Source organism: Natrix helvetica, assembly GCF_964273705.1.
Source record: "Natrix helvetica genome assembly, chromosome: 1".
NCBI classification, from domain to species: domain Eukaryota; kingdom Metazoa; phylum Chordata; class Lepidosauria; order Squamata; family Natricidae; genus Natrix; species Natrix helvetica.
In genome coordinates, this window is record NC_138548.1 from 9,687,215 (window position 1) to 9,710,562 (window position 23,348).

The 23,348-nt window shown below is 49.0% G+C and overlaps 1 protein-coding gene across 1 annotated transcript in view; it reads left to right on the forward strand.

Annotated features, from left to right (window-relative positions):
* The window catches only part of LOC309384440 (transducin-like enhancer protein 2), a 75,233-nt gene extending 51,885 nt beyond the window's left edge, over positions 1–23,348 (forward strand). Inside the window, exons 10-18 of the mRNA XM_081938007.1 lie at positions 4,082–4,205; positions 5,603–5,757; positions 9,295–9,371; positions 10,089–10,338; positions 15,259–15,506; positions 16,865–17,012; positions 18,703–18,853; positions 20,131–20,207; positions 21,661–23,348. Coding sequence (XP_081794133.1) covers positions 4,082–4,205; positions 5,603–5,757; positions 9,295–9,371; positions 10,089–10,338; positions 15,259–15,506; positions 16,865–17,012; positions 18,703–18,853; positions 20,131–20,207; positions 21,661–21,768 — 1,338 coding nt within the window. The 3' untranslated portion in view covers positions 21,769–23,348. The remainder of the gene's footprint in view (positions 1–4,081; positions 4,206–5,602; positions 5,758–9,294; positions 9,372–10,088; positions 10,339–15,258; positions 15,507–16,864; positions 17,013–18,702; positions 18,854–20,130; positions 20,208–21,660) is intronic.

The window sequence follows — 23,348 nt, forward strand, 5'->3', positions numbered from 1 at the left end:
GCTTTTGTGCCTTCGTCATCCGGGAGCGCCAACAACATTTCTGCCTCCGCCCTCCGCAGCTCCCGGGCGCGCCCGGACGGATGTATAATATTATAATATTATATATATGTATATATAGTATATAATATTATATACTATTATTTCATGAAGAGAGGTGAGGCTCTGCCTTCCTTGCCTCCCCTGACCGCACGTCCCTGACTTCCAATATACACTACATAACCATGACAGAATAACTAACTAAATAACTAAATAACTAAATAACTAAATAACTAAATACATAACTAAATGCATAACTAAATGCATAACTAAATACATAAATAAATACATATATACATACAAAATTATGCATATACCCATCTATATTATATGACACAGAGAAACAACACAGTCTAGTTCGGATGCATACATGTACATGATGTGAAAAACGAATCTTGCGAGTTTACCAGACAAATGACATAGAGAACAAAGCTGTTACAGGATCTGCCAGAAACACTTCGGAACCTCCTCCCAGGGGGGAGCAACAGAAAAAGACCATAAAGTGGGTCTGTGTGGGGTCTCTCACAACACTTTGATCTCTAAGCACATAGCGTTTGAAATAGTATCCTGAATAACGGGAAGCAAGTTTCCTATAATCTTCTCCACTGTCCTCACCACTCTCTGTAGGGACTTTCTATCTGAGGTACAGCTGCCACCAAACCAAACAGTGATGCAGTTTGTTAAACAATTGTGCCTTGGTTAAAAGTGGCCAGGACAAAAGAAGAAAGATGTGCTCTCCTTATCTGAAGGTGAAGACAATATTAGAGCCCCACGAACCAGAAGGGAACTGCGGAGCTCCTTGGGCTTCGACAACTTCTGTCGGCTGTTCATCACGTCCACAAAAAGCCCTGCTCATCACTGAGCTACTAAAAATGGGAGGAGCAGGGATAAAGCCCAAACCGACCAGCCTCTTAATTGGACTATGGAATGTCAAGTGGCTTTCAAAAAACCCTTTTATTAATTCACTGTGAATTCTGTTCATTCACATCCAGCAAAGTCTTTCAAGGGCAGATTTACAGTCACAGACCTTATCTGGCTTGGAGAGCTGACAGGCGGATATCTGCAAAACGTGTCAAGGAGAGTCACGAACCAATGAAGTGAACTAATTGTCTCCTGCAAACTCCACTCCCCTTTCGCTCCTCTTTTATTTCCTTTGGGAGGGGCCATTCATCGTCCCCCTGTGGCCTTACTCCCGAGTCGACCCCTGTTCTTTAGTTGTTCCCTTCTCCTGGCAGCTCTGCGCATGCGCACACTGGGAACAGGCTCCAGCTGTTCGTCTGCCTCACTGATGTCTGACTCTGAAGGCAGCTGATAACTGTCAGACGGCCCTGGGCCCCTCTCTGCCTCCGACACAGAGCCCTCATCAGAGCCTCCCCCAGACTCCAGGAGCGACCCATGTTCCTCCCCAACCTCCTCGCTGTCCGAATCTGCTGCCAGCTCTGCTGGCTGCTGATAGGCCACAACAGAACCGACCCACAAGCACCCAAAACTGGAGGAGCCATTTGTAATACAGGCCAATGCTAGCGATATAGCAGTGGAGGCCATCCAGTGGTGGGATTCAGCCGGTTCGCACCAGTTCAGGCAAACCAGTTGTTAAATTAGCTCCCTCCCCCCCCCCCCCCGCTATCAAAGTGAATCTTGGGTGCTGCGTTGCAATGGAGAAATGGGCAACAGAGTGACCGACGTGAGGGAAAAAGGCCGCTTTCCCTCTCTCTTCTCCCTATTCCTCCTCCTTCCATCATGACGGCCGCTCCGTTTCCTGTTTCTCCATTGCAGCACAGTGCCAAGGATCCATTTTGATAGTGTGTAGGGGGTGTGACGTGTAATTTAACAACCGGTTCACCCAGGGTTCGGTTTGCTGTTGCATTAGGCACATCCCGCATGTCTGGTGGAGCTGGAAGATGGGGGTGGGCCTAGCCTCTCATGGCAGTCAACCTGACCCTGAGCGAACCGGTTGTTAAATTATTTGAATCCCACCACCGGGGCTGTCCTGCTCCAGTGGAATGTGGAGGGGGAAACTCCAACCCTGCGCTTACTACACCTCCAAGAAGCTGACTGACACCGAAAGACCTTGGGCGGTGTAGGAAAAGGAGGCTTATGCAGTTCGATGGTCTCTGTTGACCGGACACAGTTTTTAAGAGGGTAGTGCAGGGGTCAAATCCGCAATCATCGATCGCACCAAACCCCCTGTGCAGATTTGATCGATGGCTGCTGGCAAGATTGCAGCAATTGTAAACCTTGGGGACGGTGGGAAAATAGAGTGGCGTTGATTGGACTGTCTAACCCATCGGTCCAGAATTCCTCAGCCAGCATTTGTGGACTTCAGTTCCCAGAATTCCTCAGCCAGCATTTGTGGACTTCAGTTCCCAGAATTCCTCAGCCAGCATTTGTGGACTTCAGTTCCCAGAATTCCTCAGCCAGCATTTGTGGACTTCAGTTCCCAGAATTCCTCAACTGACATTTGTGGACTTCAGTTCCCAGAATTCCTCAGCCAGCATTTGTGGACTTCACTTCCCAGAATTCCTCAACTGGCATTTGTGGACTTCAGCTTCCAGAACTCCCCAGCCAGCATTTGTGGACTTCAGTTCCCAGAATTCCTCAGCCAGCATTTGTGGACTTCAGTTCCCAGAATTCCTCAGCCAGCATTTGTGGACTTCAGTTCCCAGAATTCCTCAACTGGCATTTGTGGACTTCAACTCCCAGAATTCCTCAACTGGCATTTGTGGACTTCAGCTTCCAGAACTCTCCAGCCAGCATTTGTGGACTTCAACTCCCAGAATTCCCCAGCCAGCATTTGTGGACTTCAACTCCCAGAATTCCTCAACTGGCATTTGTGGACTTCAGCTTCCAGAACTCCCCAGCCAGCATTTGTGGACTTCAGTTCCCAGAATTCCTCAGCCAGCATTTGTGGACTTCAGTTCCCAGAATTCCTCAGCCAGCATTTGTGGACTTCAGTTCCCAGAATTCCTCAGCCAGCATTTGTGGACTTCAACTCCCAGAATTCCTCAACTGGCATTTGTGGACTTCAGCTTCCAGAACTCCCCAGCCAGCATTTGTGGACTTCAGTTCCCAGAATTCCTCAGCCAGCATTTGTGGACTTCAGTTCCCAGAATTCCTCAGCCAGCATTTGTGGACTTCAGTTCCCAGAATTCCTCAACTGGCATTTGTGGACTTCAACTCCCAGAATTCCTCAACTGGCATTTGTGGACTTCAGCTTCCAGAACTCCCCAGCCAGCATTTGTGGACTTCAACTCCCAGAATTCCCCAGCCAGCATTTGTGGACTTCAACTCCCAGAATTCCTCAACTGGCATTTGTGGACTTCAGCTTCCAGAACTCCCCAGCCAGCATTTGTGGACTTCAGTTCCCAGAATTCCTCAGCCAGCATTTGTGGACTTCAGTTCCCAGAATTCCTCAGCCAGCATTTGTGGACTTCAGTTCCCAGAATTCCTCAGCCAGCATTTGTGGACTTCAACTCCCAGAATTCCTCAACTGGCATTTGTGGACTTCAGCTTCCAGAACTCCCCAGCCAGCATTTGTGGACTTCAGTTCCCAGAATTCCTCAGCCAGCATTTGTGGACTTCAACTCCCAGAATTCCTCAACTGGCATTTGTGGACTTCAGCTTCCAGAACTCCCCAGCCAGCATTTGTGGACTTCAACTCCCAGAATTCCCCAGCCAGCATTTGTGGACTTCAACTCCCAGAATTCCTCAACTGCCATTTGTGGACTCCAGCTTCCAGAATTCCCTAGCCAGCATTGCGGAAAATTGAATGAGTTGCCATATTTGGAAAACATGATCGCTGAGGAATTCTGGTAGTTGAAGTCCACAAATGCTGGCTGGGGAATTCTGGGAGTCAAAGTCCCCACATCCTGTTTCCAAAAGTGACCAATGAGATAATTGAATCAGGATATAAAGGTAAGACACGCACCCCTCCATAATCTGTCCCATTCAGGTAGACTATCAAAGCTCCTGGAAGTTCCATCAAACAAACTGATAAAAGCCTTTGGGCACACTTCAGTATTTAAATCAACCTCTTTCTTTTCAGAATGAAACCAATCCAGCTCCTTGCAAATCAGCCAGTTTATCTCCAGTCTCCGAAATACTCACTCCCCGGCCCGGCCCGAGTTACGTGCCTCAGATTGCAAAACCATCCACCACCGATGTTATCAGTGAGTCATTGATTTAATTTCCCGGTTTCTGCTTCAGTAATTTCTGCCAGTCTCTGTATATCAATCTTGTTGTTTGCCAAGGTCATCTGAATAATGGCGGCATTTGCTGTATACCCTGAGCTAGGAAAATTTAGGCGGGGAGGGGGCAGCAACAGCGATGGGCCTCTCTAGTGCTCGCTCCCCACCCCCAAATGCTTCCTCCTTCCAGCCACTGGTATTGGGGTCCTTGATGTGAGAACATGCCACCTTTTTGACTTCTGAAGAACTCTTGGCATGCTCAGAAGTTGCTTCAATGTTCAGGTAGTCCTCTGACTTACAACCATTTGTTTAGGGACCAAAGTTACAATGGCACCAGTGGCGGGATTCAAACATTTTCGCTACCGGTTCGGTGGGCATGGCTAGGGGTGTGTGTGTGTATAGTGGCATGTGTCTAAGTAGGCGTGGCCAACATGACATCACTCACACCCACGTCCACTTAGTCATATGCCCCCCCAACTAGCCACACCCACAGGAAAAGGTTGGAAAATTCTCCCTATCTACCCCCGCCTTCCCTTCGCTACTCGCCCACGTTTCCCCGCTCCCTCCCCACCTCTTTGGTTGCTTACATTCCGGGGCGGCTGGTTCAGTCCGGAAGGCAAGCTGACCGGAGTTTTCGGCGGCCCCCAGCCAGCCGCTACTACTGCTGGGAAGCAGCTGGCTGGCAAAGAAGCCTCCCAGCCGCTGGCTCTTTGTATAGCGGCTCTCAAAGAGGCCGGCGGCTGGCTGCAGGCCGCTGAAAAGTCCTCTGGTCAGCTGCCATCGCCGTCATCTTCTTCACTCATGAAGCATCCCATTGCCTTGCAAGTCCGCGGTGACCAGCTAGGCAGGGTGAGCAACCGGTGACAGGGGGACCAGTTCGGGGGCGAGGCCAGCCAGCCATCGCTACTGGTTCGCCAAACTGGGTAAAGTTCCTGCCACCGGTTCGGGCAAACTGCTGCGAACCGGCTGAATACCACCTCTGAATGGCATCGAAAAAGTGACGGATGACCGTTTTTCACACTTACGACCATTACAGTATCCCCATGCTCAGCACGATAAAAATCTGGATGCTTGGCAGTGGCTCATATTTACGATGGTTGCAGTGTCCTGGGGTCACGCAATTCGCTTTTGCAACCTTGTGACATGATGTCGGTGGCGAAGCCAGATTCGCTTAACAACGGCTGTTTGAGCGACGGCAGTGATTAACAGGTGTGACAAAAAAAGGGTTGTAAAATGGGACAAAACTCACTTCGCCGCGGTCTCGCTTAGCAACAGAATGTTTGGGCTCAATTTGTGGTCGTAAATCGAGGACTACCTGTATTCTGTTTTAACTGAAACAAGGAACAGACCTTTTTTCTTCTTCTTTCTCTCTAAAACAGCCTTGCGGAGTCCGCTGAATTCTTTCACCAGCCATTTTGGTTCGTCCTTTGGGGTGATGCCTGACGCTACCCTCAACGGGGAATTGTCTGCACCGAGTTCCTACATCAGCATCCATCTTTCTGCAGGCCCCGGAGGGTACGGACGGTCTCCTCTGGTGAGCATCGGGGCAGCCTTCCCAACTGGGTTTCTAAAAAGGGAGGGGGAAGATTGAGATGAAACCTAATTAGGTCAAATTATCTGACAATCATTCATCCATGAGGTAAAAAAATAGCCAGTGGCCATCCCCCAGTCCAGAGGTAGCAGGTGTTGTGGCCTGTCAGCTGCCGGACACTTTGGCAGCCGAATCAGAGGAGGAGGAGGAGGAGGAGGTGTGGGATCAGGGCAACCTGAGAGCTCTGAAAGGGAAGAGGGAATGGCGCTGACAGAGAGACGAAGGTGGAGCCTGGGCCGTCCATCAGCCCTCAGATGGAGAGTCAACAGCCCCCAGGTCTGGAGGTGGCTGATGAGGAAGAGGAGGAACAGTTGGGTCCAGTGCTTGACGCGTGGATGTGCAAAAGGCAGAGGAGAGGAGGGCAGTGGAAATCTATGGGCCGGTCCTTGAGACAGAAGAGCCACCACTGCTAGCGAAGCCCCACCTAGCTCTGGAGATAAAAGGCAGGGGTGTAGATGAATAGATGTGGCAGATAATTATTCACCTCCCTGCCGGTCAACCACTGATAGCCTGCACTTCCGAATCCTGTCTGGAAATTATCAGAATTCAGAGAGAGAGAGACAAAGAGACAGAGACAGAGAGAGACAAAGAGAGAGAGACACAGAGAGACAAAGATAGAGAGAGCAAGAGACAGAGACAGAGACAGAGACAGAGACAGAGAGTGGGACACAGAGAGAGAGACACAGAGAGAGACAAAGAGAGAAAGAGAGACAGAGAGAGACAGAGATAGAGAGTGGGACACACAGAGAGAGAGACAGAGACACACACACACACACACACTTACACAGAGACAAAACAGAGGCAGAGAGAGACAAAGACAGAGAGAGACAGAGACAGAGAGGGAGACACACACACACACACACAGAGAAACAAAGATAGAGAGAGAGAGAGAGAGACAGAGACAGAGAGAGACACACATACACTTACAGAGACAAAACAGAGGCAGAGAGAGACAGACAGAAAGAGACAGACAGAGAGAGACAGAGAGAGGGAGACACACACACACACACATAGAGAGAAACAAAGATAGAGAGAGAGAGAGACAGAGACAGACACACACACACACACACACACACACACACTTACACAGAGACAAAACAGAGGCAGAGAGAGACAGACAGAGAGAGGGAGACACACACACACACACACACACACACAGAAACAGAGAGAGAGAGAGAGAGAGAGAGACAGAGTGGGACACACACACAGAGAGACAGAGAGAGAGACAAAGACACAGAGAGAGAGACACAGAGAGAGAGACAAAGATAGACAGAGAGAGAGAGACAGAGAGAGAGACAAAGACACAGAGAGAGACACAGAGAGAGAGACAAAGATAGACAGAGAGAGAGAGACAGAGAGTGGGACACACAGAGAGAGACAGAGACAGAGAGAGGGGGGAGACTTGGATACTTTGTCGGCCGCTGTGAGAGAGAAAAATAAAGGGAACATTTGGTTAACTACAAAGGGCTTGTCGTGTTTGGGAGTTGGCTCAGAACAGCAGGTGTCTTGGGATAAAAACGGTGTTTTTCAACCTTGGCAATTTTAAGACGTGTGGATTTCAACTCCCAGAATTCCCCAGCCAGTATGGGGAGTACTTGATGATCTTTACTGGCCCCTTCACTATAAGGAGGGGTGGTAGACATGATGATTCTTATTGTTCCCTTCAATTTTATAATTCCCAAAACAGGGAAAGGTAGCAGGCGTCACAGGATAATGCCTAGCAGGGCCGACTGGGGAATTCTGGGAATTGAAGTCCACAAGTCTTCTGTTCTGACCTAAGTTTCCCGAAAGCATGAAGCAAACTCCTTGTTCCGACAAAAAAAAAACTTTTATTCATTGACTGTGAATTCCTCTCCTTCACATCCAGCAAAGTCTTTCAAGGGAGGATTTACGGCCACAGACCTTCTCTGGCTTGGAGAGCTGACAGGCCGAGATCTGCAGAACTTGGCCAGGAGTTTCGGAGAGTCACGAAGCAATTAAGCCAACTAATTGTCTCCTGCAAACTAAGGCGGGCCCACCTAAGCAAGCGGCGCACCAGGTCCACGGACAGCGTTGGTGTTCTGATCCCAGCGGCACAAAGCCAAGTCCTCGTCCCGATAAGCCTCTTTTATTTAATTTACAGTCACAGACCTTACAGTATCTAGTATGGAGAGCTGCCAGGACGATATCTTCAAAACTTGGCCAGGAGTCTGGGAGAGTCAGGAATCAATTAAGCGAACTAATTGTCTCTCCTGCAAACTCCACTCCCCTTTTGCTCCTCTTTTATTTCATCTGGGAGGGGCCATTCATCGTCCACCTGTGGCCTTACTCCCAAATCAACCCCTGTTCTATAGCTGTTCCCTTAATCTGGCAACTCTGCGCATGCGCATACTGGGAACAGGCTCCCATGTTCGTCTGCCCCACTGATGTCTGACTCCGAAGGCAGCTGATAACTGTCAGACAGTCCTGGCCCCCTCTCTGCCTCCGACACAGAGCCCTCATCAGAGCCTTCTCCAGACTCCAGGACTGGCCCAGTTTCCTCCCCAACCTCCTCACTGTACGAATCTGCTACCGCTGATGGGCCATAACATATTCCAGTTGCCAAAGCCCTTCAGCACGAGGAGAGGGTGGACTCAATGATCTTTCTTGTTCCCTTCGACTTTACAACTCAGAGACTGGGAGGTAGCAGGTGTCTGAGAATAATGGCTAACAGAGGTGGCTAGGGGATTCTGGGCACTGAAGCCCACCCATCTTAAAGTGATCAAGTTGGAGAAATCACTGCGCTAAAACATCAAACCGAGGCCCTCGCTCCTTCTTTTAAGGAAGACGTGAGGCCCTAGTCCTCATGGTTATGAGTGTATGAACCCTTTCTGCTTTGTTGAGTGTTCGAGTTGGCTGAGGGGATTTTTGTGGCCCACCAGCGGCCAGCACAGCTGGCAGCAGATTCGGACAGTGAGGAGGTTGGGGAGGAACCTGGGCCAGTCCTGGAGTTTGGGGAAGGCTCTGATGAGGGCTCGGAGGCAGAGAGGGGACGAGAGCCGTCTGACAGTTATCAGCTGCCTTCGGAGTCAGACATCAGTGAGGCAGAAGAACAGCTGGAGCCTGTTCCCAGTGTGCGCATTCGCAGAGTTGCCAGACGAAGGGAGCAGCTAAGGAACAAGGGTCGACTTGGGAGTAAGGCCACAGGTGGACGATGAATGGCCCCTCCCAGAGGAAATAAAAGAGGAGCGACAGGGGAGTGGAGTTTGCAGGAGGCAATTAATTCGCTTCATGCTCTTGGGAAGCCTCAGTCAGAACAGGGATGAATGAAGTAAGGACATTGTATTGCAGTAGCTTGGTCCTTTGTCTATATATAGAATTTTGCATTTTTTCCATACTTCGCCTGTACTAGTCATTTCTACAACATCAAAGCTGGGCGTTAAGCTGGATAGCTTCCAAAGCTAAAGCAGATTTTCCTCACGAGTCCCAGCTGATCCCGGATTCCTTCCTTGGTTTCCACAGGTGGCTTTTGAATCTCACCCACATTTGCGGGGATCGCCCCCCTCGGCCTCCCTCCCTGCTATTTCTGGCAGCAAGCCGTAAGTCCGGTTTCCTGATTGAGAGCGGTGTGTGTGTGTGTGTGTGTGATTTTTCTTGGTGATTGCAAGCATGGGCAGCATTTTATGTATTTTATTCATTTCCTTCTGTGCTTATTTCTATCTTGCCCAGAGGGGACTCTAGATCTAGAAGATTTATCACCAATAAAAACAAAAAGATAAAGACATTAAAACATTTAAAGAATAACATTGATTTAACTATTGGAGATTTAGGCTCGGGATCTCCAAAGCTTTTGGATCAGGCAGCTTTTTATCAGTAAAACAAGAAATAGAAGTACAGGTACTTCTTGACTTACGAACAGTTCATTTAGTGACCGTTCAAAGTTACAACGGCACCGAAAAATGTGTGATTTATGACCATCTTTCACACTTGAAGACCTTTGCAGCATCGCCATGACGATGTGATCAAAACTGAGACGCTTAGCAACTGACTCATATTTATGACGGTTGCCGTGTGCTGGAGTCATGCGATCCCCTTTTGCGACCGCCTGACCAGAAAAGTCACCGGGAAAGCCAGATTCGCTTAACCACCGTGTTACTCACTTAACGACTGCCGGGATTCATTTAACCATGGTGGCAAGAATGGTCGCAAAAGGGGGCTTAGCAACCGTCTTGCTTAGCGACATAAACTTTAGGCTCAATTGTGGTCGTATGTCCGAGGACTAGATGTAACAGCAGTTAATTCTTGGATCCTGACAGGGCCTATTCCTTCCACCTAAGCGCTGACGGGCAGATGCAGCCGGTGCCCTTCCCTCCCGACGCCCTGATCGGCTCCGGCATACCACGCCACGCCCGGCAGCTCCACACGCTCTCTCACGGCGAGGTGGTCTGTGCCGTGACCATCAGCAATTCCACCCAGCACGTCTACACGGGGGGCAAAGGCTGCGTCAAGGTCTGGGATGTGGGGCAGCCGGGCACCAAGACCCCCGTGGCACAGCTGGACTGCCTGGTATGTACAAGGAAGACTCTTTTTACGATGGTCCGACAATTAGTCGCTGTTGTGATCATGCCTACCGTCATTTTGCAAGTCCTGGTGATTTGATCGGAGAAGGTTTTGCTCTCATTCATGCAAGCCGTTTGGCTGAGTTTTGGGTCGAAAATGGGATGACTCCCTTGATAATTTCTTTGGTTTTTCAGGATTCAGGTTTTCTGTATCAAGTACTCATACAGCACTTAGCAGAATAACAAGAGTTGGAAGGGACCTTGGAGGTCTTCTAGTCCAACCCCCTGCCTAGGCAGTAAACCCTATACCGTTTCAGACAAATGGCTATCCAACATCTTCTTAAAGATTTCCAGTGTTGGGGCATTGACAACTTCTGTTCCACTGATTAATTGTTCTAACTGTCAGGAAGTTTCTCCTCAGTTCTAAGTTGCTTCTCTCCTTGATTAGTTTCCACCCATTGCTTCTTGTTCTACCCTCAGGTGCCTTGGAGAATAGTTTGACTCCCTCTTCTTTGTGGCAGCCCCTGAGATATTGGAAGACTGCTATCATGTCTCCCCTATTCCTCCTTTTCACTAGACTAGAATTCCCAATTCCTGCAATCCCAAAGGTGTTTTTTTTCTCTCCAAGAGGCAACTGGAGTTTCTGTTTTTTCTTTGAAGACCTCTCACTTCTCATCCAAGAAGCTTCTCTCCTTGATTAACTTAACTTCCTCCAGAAGTTGTGAATGCTCCAACACTGGGAGTTTTTAAGAAGAGATTGGACAACCATTTGTCTGAAGTGGTGTAGGGTTTCCTGCCTGAGCAGCGGGTTGGACTAGAAGATCTCCAAGGTCCCTTCCAACTCTGTTATTCCTATTTATTCTATTCCATTCCAGATTTTCTATCCTCTCCTCTCCTCTCCTATGAAATTGGAGAGCTCTTTCTCCAGAATGCCATAGCAATGTTTCTCATCTCTCTTGGCGAGGGTTTTTGTTAAGTGAAAACACCGGAGGAAGCTGATTTCACAGAATAACCAAGTTGGGACCTTAGAGATCTTCTAGTCCAACCCCCTGCTCGAGCAAAGAGAATCTATACCTGTGTTTCTCAACCTTGGCAGCCTAAACATGTGGGATATTTAACTCCCAGAATTCCCCAGCCAGCATAGAATTCTGGGAGTTGAAGTCCACACATCTCCAAGCCATCAAGGTTGAGAAACACTGGTATAGATTCTCTTTGCTCGAGCAGGGGGTTGGACTAGAAGACCCCTAAGGTCCCAACTTGGTTATTCTGTGAAATCATCTTCCTCCGGTGCTTTCACTTAAAAAAAAAGCCCTCGCCAAGTTTCTAGTCCTTAGCAGTGTAAAGAATGTTTCGAACCACGTGATTTGAGAGATGCCAGGGATTCGGATGGTGGGAAGCTAAGCTATGAGATTTGTCAGTGTATTGAGAGTTCATGAATAATAATAATAATAATATATTTATTTCTTAGCCGCACCCTCTCCCGAAGGACTCGGGGCGGCGTACAACAAAACATACGAAATAAATATGTAAACAAAACAAACATAAAGCAAAAACATACACTGAGACATACACAAGGAGGAGGTCGATTGATAAAAACAATTAAAATACAAAATATAAAACCCCTAGAAATTAAATATAATTAAAATACCCGGTTAAAAACCCGTCAGGAGCGATATGGTTAGATCAAAGTTGAGCCAGGCCAGCTGCTTGGAATAGGTGGGTCTTAAGCTTAATACGGAAGGAGCGGAGGTCAGAGGTATTCCTAATATCCGGGGGGAGGTCATTCCACAGGGCTGGGCCCGCCACAGAGAAGGCTCTACTCCTAGGCGCCGCCCCACGACATTGTCTAGCGGACGGCACCTGGAGGAGCCCCTCTCTGTGCGAGCGAATTGGTCGCAGGGATGTATGGGGCAGAATACGATCCCGCAAGTAACTAGGTCCTAAGCCATGGAGCGCTTTAAAGATAGTTATCAAAACCTTGAAACGCACCCGATAGACCACAGGAAGCCAGTGCAGCTCGCGCAGGAGCGGTGTCACATGGGAGTACCTAGTACTCCCCATAATTACCCGCGCGGCTGCATTCTGGACCAACTGAAGCCTCCGGGTGCATTTCAAGGGAAGCCCCATGTAGAGAGCGTTACAGTAGTCCAAGCGAGACGTCACCAGCGCATGAGTGACTGTGCGCAAGGCATCCCGGTCCAGTAGGGGGCGCAATTGGCGCACCAGGCGAACCTGGTGGAACGCCCCCCTTGCCACGGCTGTCACATGGTCATCCATGGACAGCCGGGCATCCAGGAGGACGCCCAAATTGCGCGCCCGCTCCACGGGGGCAAGATGAATGCCCCCAATGGCCAATGATGGGATTAATTGGCTGAACCGGGGGGCTGGTACCCACAGCCACTCCGTCTTGGAAGGGTTGAGCTTGAGTCGGTTGTCATCCATCCAGATCCGTACGGCTTCCACACACCGGGACATCACTTCGATGGCCTCGTTGGGGTGGTTCGGGGTGGAAAAGTACAGCTGAGTATCATCAGCGTACAGATGGTATCCCACCCCGAAACCACGTATGATCTCACCCAGCGGCTTCATATATGTGTTGAACAGGAGTGGCGAGAGGACCGACCCCTGTGGCACCCCACAAGTAAGGGGGCGTAGGGTCGACCTCTCTTCTCCTGTCAACACACGCTGCGTCCGGTCAGAAAGGAAGGAGCCGAACCACCGCAAGACGGTGCCCCGGACCCCCAGCCCCTCGAGCCGGCGCAGCAGGATACCATGGTCGATGGTATCAAAAGCCGCCGAGAGGTCTAATAGGACCAGGATAGAGGAACAACCTCTATCTCTGGCCCTCCAGAGATCATCCACCAACGCGACCAAGGCCGTCTCCGTGCTGTGACCGGGGCGGAAGCCGGACTGGCGCGGGTCTAGATAATCATTTTCCTCCAGATGTCGTGGGAACTGGTAGGCCACCACACTCTCTACAACCTTCGCCAAAAAGGGAAGGTTGGAGACAGGACGATAATTGGCTAGCTCCAAAGGGTCCAGGGAAGGCTTCTTGAGCAAGGGTCTCACTACCGCCTCTTTCAAGGCGGCCGGGAGGGACCCCTCGCCCAACGAAGCATTCACTAGGCCCAGGAGCCAGTCTCGTGTAACCTCCCAGGATGCCAGTACAAGCCAGGAGGGACACGGGTCCAATAAACATGTGGTGGGTCGCAGTCGTCCACGCAATCTGTCCAAATCCTCGATGGCAACCAAGTCAAACTCCTCCCAGATCGAAACCTCAAGACTCGCCGTGGGCGTCTCCACTGGACCACTGACTGGAACCCAGTCTCTCCGGATTTGAGCGATTTTATCCTGCAGATATTTACCAAATTCCTCTGCCCTGCCCTGTAAAGGGGCCTCCCGCGGCCTCTGAAACAAGAGGGAGCGGGACACCTGAAACAGGGCGGCAGGGCGGTTCTCCGCGGACGCAATGAGAGTGGCACAATATTGACGTTTGGCCGCTCTCAATGCCACAGGGTACGTCCTTAAATGGGCTCGTACCTGTGTTCGATCAAATTCGGAGCGAGAGGATCTCCAACGACTCTCTAGATGTCTCTTGCGGCATTTCATCACCCTCAGCTCCTCGGTAAACCAAGGGGCTAGGGTGGATCGTTGCCGCCGGAGAGGCCGCAAAGGCGCCATCCGGTTCAAGGCCCCGGTAGTTGCATTATTCCACGCAACCACCAGGTCCCCTACCCGGGGGCGGGTCAAGGTTACAGGAGGTGGCCCAAGCTCCGTCTGGAACCTATCAGGTTCCATCAGGCGCCTGGGGCGGAACCATCTGGAACTTTCCGGTTCCGCCTCCCCGCGGCGGGAGGTAGCACCAGGGAAGTCAAGACGAAGGAGTGAGTGATCTGACCATGACAGGGGAGTGATGGTTAAGTCCCCTCCTCCCAGATCACTCAGCCACTGGCCAGAGACAAAAACAAGGTCCAGAGTGTGTCCTCCCTCGTGTGTTGGGCCCTGAATCATTTGAGTCAGGTCCATGGCTGTCATGGAAGCCATGAACTCCCGAACCCCCTCCGATGCTTCTCCCACCGACGGCAGGTTAAAATCCCCCATCACTAAAAGTTTGGGGGTCTCAACCGCCACCGATGCGATCAGCTCGAGTAGTTCAGGCAGGGCCGCTGATGTATAGCGAGGAGCCAGGTATACTATCAGCAGGCCCAACTGTCTCCCAGGCCCCCATTTCACAACAAGGGCTTCACATCCGGACGTCTGTGGCACAGTAGACTCCCTCGGCTCTAAGTCCTCCCGAATAATTGCTGCCACCCCACCGCCCCTTCCCTGGGCCCGGGGCTGGTGAAATGCTCGGTATCCTGGTGGGCACATTTCCACGAGGGGAAGACCTCCCTCGTGGCCCAACCAGGTCTCCGTTATTCCCGCGAGGTCCTGGATGACTGGAAGAGACATGGCAACAAGGTCAGCCAATGAAGAGACAGGGCAACAAGGTCAGCCAATGAAGAGACATGGCAACAAGGTCAGCCAATGAAGAGACAGGGCAACAAGGTCAGCCAATGAAGAGACATGGCAACTGGGTCAGCCAATAAGGGCTGTTTGGAAACAGAAACAGTATTTGCTGTGTGAGCAACAAGGAGACAGCAAGGAGCCTGCACGTGGCGTAGCTCTGTAGCTCTGAGTCTGTGCTGAGCTCTGAAGTAGTCTGCCGCTCTGAATTGAAACTGAAACTTTTCTCCTTCTGCCTGTCTTTGCTTGTATTTGCTACCACGTTGGAAAACCTGCTTTTGGTATTGTATATTTACATCGTGTGTTATATTATATATAAAGAGAAGTGAATGAATCCTGCTGAATCCGTTCCCTGTGTTTGCTTTCTGGCTGCAACAAACTCTGACAAGATTTGTATCATTTTCTGCCTTTCTCCCCCCAGAACCGAGATAACTACATTCGATCCTGCAAGCTTCTTCCCGACGGCCACAGCCTCATCGTTGGGGGCGAGGCCAGCACCTTGTCCATCTGGGACTTGGCGGCCCCCACGCCCAGAATCAAGGCCGAGCTGACCTCCTCCGCCCCGGCCTGCTACGCTCTAGCCATCAGCCCCGACGCCAAAGTCTGCTTCTCCTGCTGCAGCGACGGCAACATCGTGGTCTGGGATCTGCAGAACCAAACCATGGTTAGGTGAGAGAGCCATGAATGCCTAACCTGGCATTTCCCAAGATCGTTTTAGAGACGTTTAGCGGCAGGATGCTGGTTGTGAACGCTGAGGAGGGAATGCAGGCAGCCTTACCGGTAATCCTCGACTTACAACCGTTTGTTTAGTGACCGTCCAAAGTTGCAAAGACGCTGAAAAAAGTGACAGGATCAGTTTTCACATTCGTAACCATCGCGAGCCTCTCTCTGGTCACGTGATCAAAATTCAGAGCGCTTGACAACTGACGCGTAGTTATGACGGTTTCAAGGTCCATTTGTGACCCTCACAGCCGGTTTACGACAAGGAAAGTCAATGGGGGGGGGATGCCTGATTCGCTTAACGACGGCATGCGTCACTTAACAGCTGCAGTGGTTCACTAAATAGCTGAGGCAAAAAAAAAAGGTTGCAAACTGTGGTATTGCTCCCTTCACAACTGTCTTGCTTAGCAGTGGAAATGATGGGCTCCACTGAGGTCGTAAGTCGAGGACTACCAGTTTTTAAAATCCTTCCTTCCTTCCTGAAGCAGAAAAAACTAAAATATTTCTTCAACCTTAGTAAGAAGTAAACAAACGTTTTCGGTTCTTTGATGTTTCTGTCGCTGTCGCTACAGGTAGTCTTCAACTTACAACAGTTCACGTAGTGACCGAAGTTGCAACGGCACTGACATAAGTGACTTATGACCATTTTTCACACTTACGACCGTTGCAGCATCCCCATGTGATCCGCTTCTGCGACCTTCCTACAAGCAAAGTCAATGGGGAATTCACTTAACAGCCGTGTTTCTAATTTAACGACGGCAGTGATTCACTTGACAACTGTGGCGAGAACGGTCGTAAAATGGGGCAAAGCTCAACTTAACCAATGTTTTACTTAACAACAAAAATTGGGGGCTCAATTGTGGTCGTAAGTCAAGGACTACGACTTACGTATTATTAATTTTATTCTTCTGCTGATATTTATTCAAACCACCCATTGTTTTAAACCTGGTTCGTTCAGAAAACCACACTGGCTAAGCTTCTCCCAGCCCCAAATCAAATACAGGTAGTTCTCGTTTTATGTAACAGAGGCTGGAATTTCTGCCTTAAGTCACGACGGTTGTAAATCGAGGGTGATCATAGGACCCCCCCTGATTTATGCACTTATTTATGAGAGTGTCATCATCTTCTTTTAATGACCCCATAATCCCTTGTGGGGTGGAATCTGGGCAACTGAATGAAGCTGAGTGTTTACTGGCCAGATGCTGTTCCTGTTGCCATTGCGGAGCTTAGTTCAGATTTGTGACAGTATTATGATTTAATAGAAATAAATAAGAGGAGCTCTTGCTGGTTTCTGCCTCCCTTTGCAGGCAGTTCCAAGGTCACACAGACGGGGCGAGCTGCATTGATATCTCCAATTATGGCACCAAACTTTGGACCGGCGGTTTGGACAACACCGTCCGGTGCTGGGATCTCCGCGAAGGCCGGCAGCTGCAACAACACGACTTCTCCTCGCAGGTCAGCTGGGAAAGGGGTGGAGACCTTTGATGGACAGCCTTTGAGTGGGTGGGGCCTCTGATGGCAACCAATCAGTCCTGGGAAGGGGCGGGATCTTGGCACACCGATATTGGACAAGCCGGCGATCCTCATTTAGCGATCACAAGGGGACCAGCAATTCTGTCACTAAGTGGAAAAATCACATGACTTTAGTGGGCGTAACCATCTCACCTCCTGTTTGGTGGTGAAGCCGATCGTTGGGGTTTTTAACCAAGGCCTTATGTGACACCCCCACTCCCCAAAATTGCTATTTTTGCTTCCACGTTCTTCACGAATTGTGTTTACCGGCAGCCTGTTGTGATGCTTTGTTTTACACCATTGCGGCTTCAAACGGTTGATAAAGAAGGTGGTCAGTAAGGGAGGGCTGCTGTATTTTTGGGTGGTCCTCATTTAAGGACAGTAATTGGGACTGGGAACCCTGTTGTTAAGTGAGGTGGTTGTATGTTGAACAATCATGTTCATTGATGACTGTTGCGATACAGGAAGGGGGTGGTGGTGGCAATTAATTGAGGACTTCATATTGCAACTTTCAACTTCCTACCAGCTTCCCCAGTGATCAAGGGCTGACTTCCTCTAACCCCGTCAGTCACTCCCTTCCCCAAAAGAATTTGACAAAGTGGTTTTTTATTTAAAAAAAAACACCTTACATTTAGCATGTTGTAAAAGTGTAATAACTTGGCTTTGAATTAATCTAGTTTATGTAAATGAAGGCTTTCTCCTGCTGTTAACTTTGCAGGCATCAGGACTAGAATCTTTGGCTGTGGATTTTGCTTTGTGTGTTTCAAATGCACCATGCTGGCCCTCAAACCTTTTAAAGCTTTAATCTTCAACTGTTCCCATCTTTCTCTCTCTCTCTCCCCCTCCCTCCTTCCTTCCATTCTATTTTTCCCTATCTCTTTCTTTCTTTTTTCTTCTTTCCTTCCTTCCACACTTTCTTTCCTTCCTTCCTTCCTTTCCTTTGCCTGCCTTCCTGTACCTGCCCCCTCTCCCTTTTCTTTTCCCTTCTCTTCTTTTCCCTTCTTTCCTTCCTTCCTTTGCCTGCATTCCTGTACCTACCTACCTACCTACCTACCTACCTACCTACCTTCTTCTCCCTTTTTTTTCCTTCCTTCCTTCTCTTCTTTTTCCTTCCTTCCTTCTTTCCTTCCTTCCTTTGCCTGCATTCCTGTACCTCCCCCTCCCTTCTCTTCTTTTTCCTTCCTTCCTTCCTTCCTTCCTTCCTTCCTTCCTTCCTTCCTTCCTTCTTTCCTTCCTTCCTTCTCCCTTATCTTTTTTGCTTGCTTCCTTCCTTCCTGTCTCTTCTTTTTCCTTCCTTCCTTCTTTCTTTCCTTCCTTCCTTTGCCTGCATTCTTGTACCTCCCCCTCCCTTCTCTTCTTTTTCCTTTCTTCTTTCCTTCTTTCCTTTCTTCTTTCCTTCCTTCCTTCTCCCTTATCTTTTTTGCTTCCTTCCTTCCTTCCCTCCCGTCTCTTTTTTCCTTCCTTCCTTCCTTCCTTCCTTCCTTCCTTCTCCCTTATCTTCTTTTTCCTTCCTTCCTTCCTTCCTTCCTTCCTTCCTTCCTTCCTTCCTTCCTTCCTTCTCCCTTATCTTCTTTTTCCTTCCTTCCCTTCCTTCCTTCCTTCCTTCCTTCCCCCCTCCCTCCTCTCTCTCCAGATCTTCTCCCTTGGCTACTGCCCCACGGGAGAGTGGCTGGCCGTGGGGATGGAGAGTAGCAACGTGGAAATCCTCCACGTGACCAAATCGGAGAAGTACCAGCTGCACCTTCACGAGAGCTGCGTCCTCTCCCTGAAGTTCGCTTCCTGTGGTAGGTTGCGTGGGTAAGAAAGACGAGGCAGCTGGTGGAGCTCCAGGCGTCCTTGCTAACCCCATCTGCCATCATCCTGGCTGCATTCACACAACCCTCTTAGCCAAGTCACAGTCACACACCGCAATAAAATGCAGGGAAGTACAGGGGGTCCTCGACTTACAACAGCTCACTTATTGACCCACTCAAAGTTACAACAGCACTGAAAAAAGTGACTTGGGACCATTTTTCACACTTACGACGGTTGCGGCTTCCCCTTGGTCGCATGATTCACGTTTGAATGCTTGGCAACTGACTCATATTTAGGACAGTTGCGGTAAAATGAGGCAAAAACCACTTAACAAATTTCTCACTTAGCAATGTAAATGCAGGGCTCAGTTGTGGTCGTAAGTCGAGGTTATAGTAACCTCTATCGTTTTTTTTAAACTGCTATACAAGTAGTCCTCGACTTACGACCACAATTGGGGCAGAATTTCCATGGCTATGCAAAGATAGTTGTTAAATGAGTGACACCTGAGGGGACACCCTTTTTGTTTTGCTACAGTTTTTAAGTGAATAATGCGGTCATTAAGCAGGTCTGACTTTGCTTGTCGGAAGGGAAGGTCTCAAATGGGAATTCACATGACCCCGGCATGTTGCAACTGTCATAAAATACACGCGGGTTGCCAAACAACCGAGTTCTGATCACGTGACTTTGGGAATGCTGCAATGGTCGTAAATGTGAGGACTGGTTTGCAAGTCACTTTTTTCAGTACCCTTGTTCTCAACTCTGAAGCGAACCTGCCTGGGTTGCCACAGTGCGAAAATGGGATAGGGAGGGGGAGCACAGTCAGATGGGGGTTTTTGTAGCCGAAACAAAATAATTTCTCGTGGGAACCAAGGTCATTCCAACAGATGGCTGGAGAGAGGAGGAGTCCGGTTACCAGGCGACTAGCCAGTTCTTCGATTGGACAATGTGACCGATTATTTGGGGAAAGGGGAAAACCGTGGGAACTTTCAGAGTTGGTTTTCACCAGTTTGCTCCAATATGATATCTCCAATAAAACTGTTCTTTGAGGAATATGCCTGCCTCAGAGTTCTGTTTTCTATGGAATTATTACTTGGAGTCCTGACGCTTGTAACTTCAAGCGGTCACTAAATGAATGATTGTAAGTCGAGGACCCTTAAACAGCTCCTGGGACCTCAGAAGGATCTCTCTCTCTCGCTCTCATCCTCTGTAAAGCTTGTGCACACAGACCGGATCATCTCTCTGTTTTTCCTCTCCTCTCTCGCTGCAGGCAAATGGTTTATCAGCACCGGGAAAGATAATCTGCTTAACGCATGGCGGTCTCCCTATGGCGCCAGCATCTTTCAGGTAATGGAGACCGAGGTTTGCACAGCTGCTGGCTGAACCAGGGGTCTCCAACCTTGACAACTTTAAGCCTGGAGGAATTCAACTCCCAGAATTCCCCAGCCGGCTGGCTGGGGAATTCTGGGAGTTGAAGTCCTCCAGGCTTAAAGTTGCCAAGGTTGGAGACCCCCGGGCTAAACACTTTCGCTCTCTGCCGAAAATACAAAATGATTGCGGGATTTCTGGATGGAAAAGAGACCTGTACGATTCAGCCAGGTTGGGTTTTAAGAGGACCCAGGTTGCAGTGTGGCTCGCTTCTTAGAGCTACCATAGAAGACCTGTCCCAAAGGTGCTTTTTCTGGAGGCAACTGCACTTTCTGTTTTTTTTTTCCTTTTGAAGATGTTTCGCTTCTCATGCAAGAAGCTTCTTCAGCTCTGACAGGATGGTGGGGAATGGAAGGGACTAGAGCTCCCAGTCTCCTGGTGATTGGCCCAAAGTCACCCAGCTCTCTTTCATGCCTGAGGAGGGACTAGAACTCAACATCTCCTGGTGATTGGCCCAAAGTCACCCAGCCAGATTTCATGCCTAAGGTGCAGGACTAGAATTCCCCATCTCTTAGTGATTGGCTCAAAGTCACCTAGCTGGTTTTCATGCCTAATTTGGGACTAGAACTCACCTTCTCCTGGTGATTGGCCCAAAGTCACACAGCTGGCTTTTGTGTCTAAGGCAGAACTAGAACTTCATCATCTCCCGGTGATTGGCTCAAAGTCCTCTTGGTGGCTTTCATGTCTAACGCAGGACTAGAACACAGAGTTTCCTGGTGATTGGCCCAAAGTCACCCAGCTTTCTTTTAAGGTGGGACTAGAATTCAACATCTCCTGGTGATTGGCCCAAAGTCACCCAGCTTTCTTTTAAGGTGGGACTAGAATTCAACATCTCCTGGTGATTGGCCCAAAGTCATCCAGCTTTCTTTTAAGGTGGGACTAGAATTCAACATCTCCTGGTGATTGGCCCAAAGTCACCCAGCCAGTTTTCATGCCTAAGGTGCAGGACTAGAATTCCCCATCTCGTAGTGATTGGCTCAAAGTCACCTAGCTGGTTTTCATGCCTAATTTGGGACTAGCAATCACCTTCTCCTGGTGATTGGCCCAAAGTCACACAGCTGGCTTTCATACTGACGATGGGACTAGAACTCACTTTCTCCTGGTGACTGGTTTTCTTCTCTATTGAAGAGTTTGGTCTAATGATTAAGGTACTGGGAGGCATTGAGTTCTAGTTCTGCCTTAGCCATGAAAGTCAGCCAGGGTGACTTTGGGCCAGTCACTAGGAGAAGGTGAGTTCTAGGTTGCCAAAAGGAGACGCCAATAATCCGCGTTGCCAAGCAAGACGTCTTTGTGAAAATCGGGCGAGTTTCCCGGTTGAACGTTGGCAGAACCAGTCCGTTTCTTCTCTTCATTTCCCTGCTTCCTTTTGCAGTCCAAAGAATCTTCCTCAGTTCTGAGCTGCGACATCTCGGCTAATGACAAGTTTATCGTGACCGGATCAGGAGACAAGAAAGCCACGGTTTATGAGCTGGTCTACTGAGCCACCTTCCTCATTTTGGATGACTAGGAGATCCAAACGCTTTCGTTTCCCTGGGAATAATGTATTTCCTCCACCGGCTTCGGAGACCGTGGTGCTGAAACGGACTTTGCGCTTCCAACCCTCCTTGCAGACGCATGAGGACTAGAAACTTAAAAGAGCTGAGAGTCTCAGGAAGATATTTTTCCTCCCCTCAAGAAGCAAATTTCTTTTCAGATCCCCAATGGAGCAAAATCTTGTCATTATACCCCCCCAGAAGGGGCGGGAAGATCACCTCAAAGTTTGACATGCTGAGGGGCCAATCCACATCGGGATCCTCGGAGCCCCGCCCACATTCCAACCACCCAAAGGCTGCAGTCCATATTTTCAATTTTGAGTGCAAGCAAAAAAATAGGCTGCATTTACGCCTCGCAAATAGATCTACAGGTCGTCCCTGACTTATGACCGGTTGCTTAATGACTGTTGGAAGTTACGACAGACCCTGGAACTTGTGACCTGGTTTTGAAGTTGCAACCTCTTCTTCACCCCTGTGGTCCTGTCACCAATAACTACTTTTTGACCAGGTCTTCATTTACAGCAGTTTGCTGCACCCCATGGTCACAGTTTACGTTTTTGCTGGGAACCGGTGTTTATTTTCAATTTCTGGCAAAAAAACCACTCCATTGGCTCCATTACGGTTGTAAGTTAAGGGCTATCTGTAATTAGCCCATTTTTTTTGAAAATGGGCTGGACTGGACAATTGTTTCAGCTGCTCTCTTTTTCTTGGAGGACCGAGTGGGCTAGCCTAGGCTTTTGCATTGTCTACTTTGGTTGACCCAAGTTGATTTGATTCATAATTACCTTGATTTAAAGTTGAACCTGTCTGCTGCTTTTCCAAACACCCAGCAAATAAGCAGGACCACATGAGAATCTCCACCACCGACCTGGTTAAGCACATGATGAGAATCCAGCCAACATTAATATTGGCCACCGATTCTCACAAATCCTGGTCAGTAAGATCGGTAGCCCAGATTACAACGGCTCTTGCTTTGCGGCAACGGGAAAACCACAGATGCATGCCTCCGATGTTCTTTTTGCACTTTTGAACATAATGTGCAAAAATTTGTTAGCTCGAAATGTTTATGGAAAGAACTTTCCAAATGTTACGTGAATAGAGGGAAAAATAAACATAAAAATACATAAAAATTGTGAAGCTATTTTTTTAAAAGAACAAACTTTTATGGACAATGTCTTAGACTAGTATTATTTATTCTTGGCAACTTGAAGATGTGCAGACTTCAACTCCCAGAATCCATTAATGTTGGTTGGGGAATTCTGGGAGTTGAAGTCCATTAATGCTGGTTGGGGAATTCTGGGAGTTGAAGTCAATTAATGCTGTTTGGGGAATTCTGGGAATTGACGTTTATTAATGCTGATTGAGGAATTCTGGGAGTTGAGGTCCATTAATGCTGTTTGGGGAATTCTGGGAGGTGAAGTCCATTAATGCTGTTTGGGGAATTCTGGGAGGTGAAGTCCATTAATGCTGGTTGGGGAATTCTGGGAGTTGAAGTCCATTAATGCTGTTTGGGGAATTCTGGGAGTTG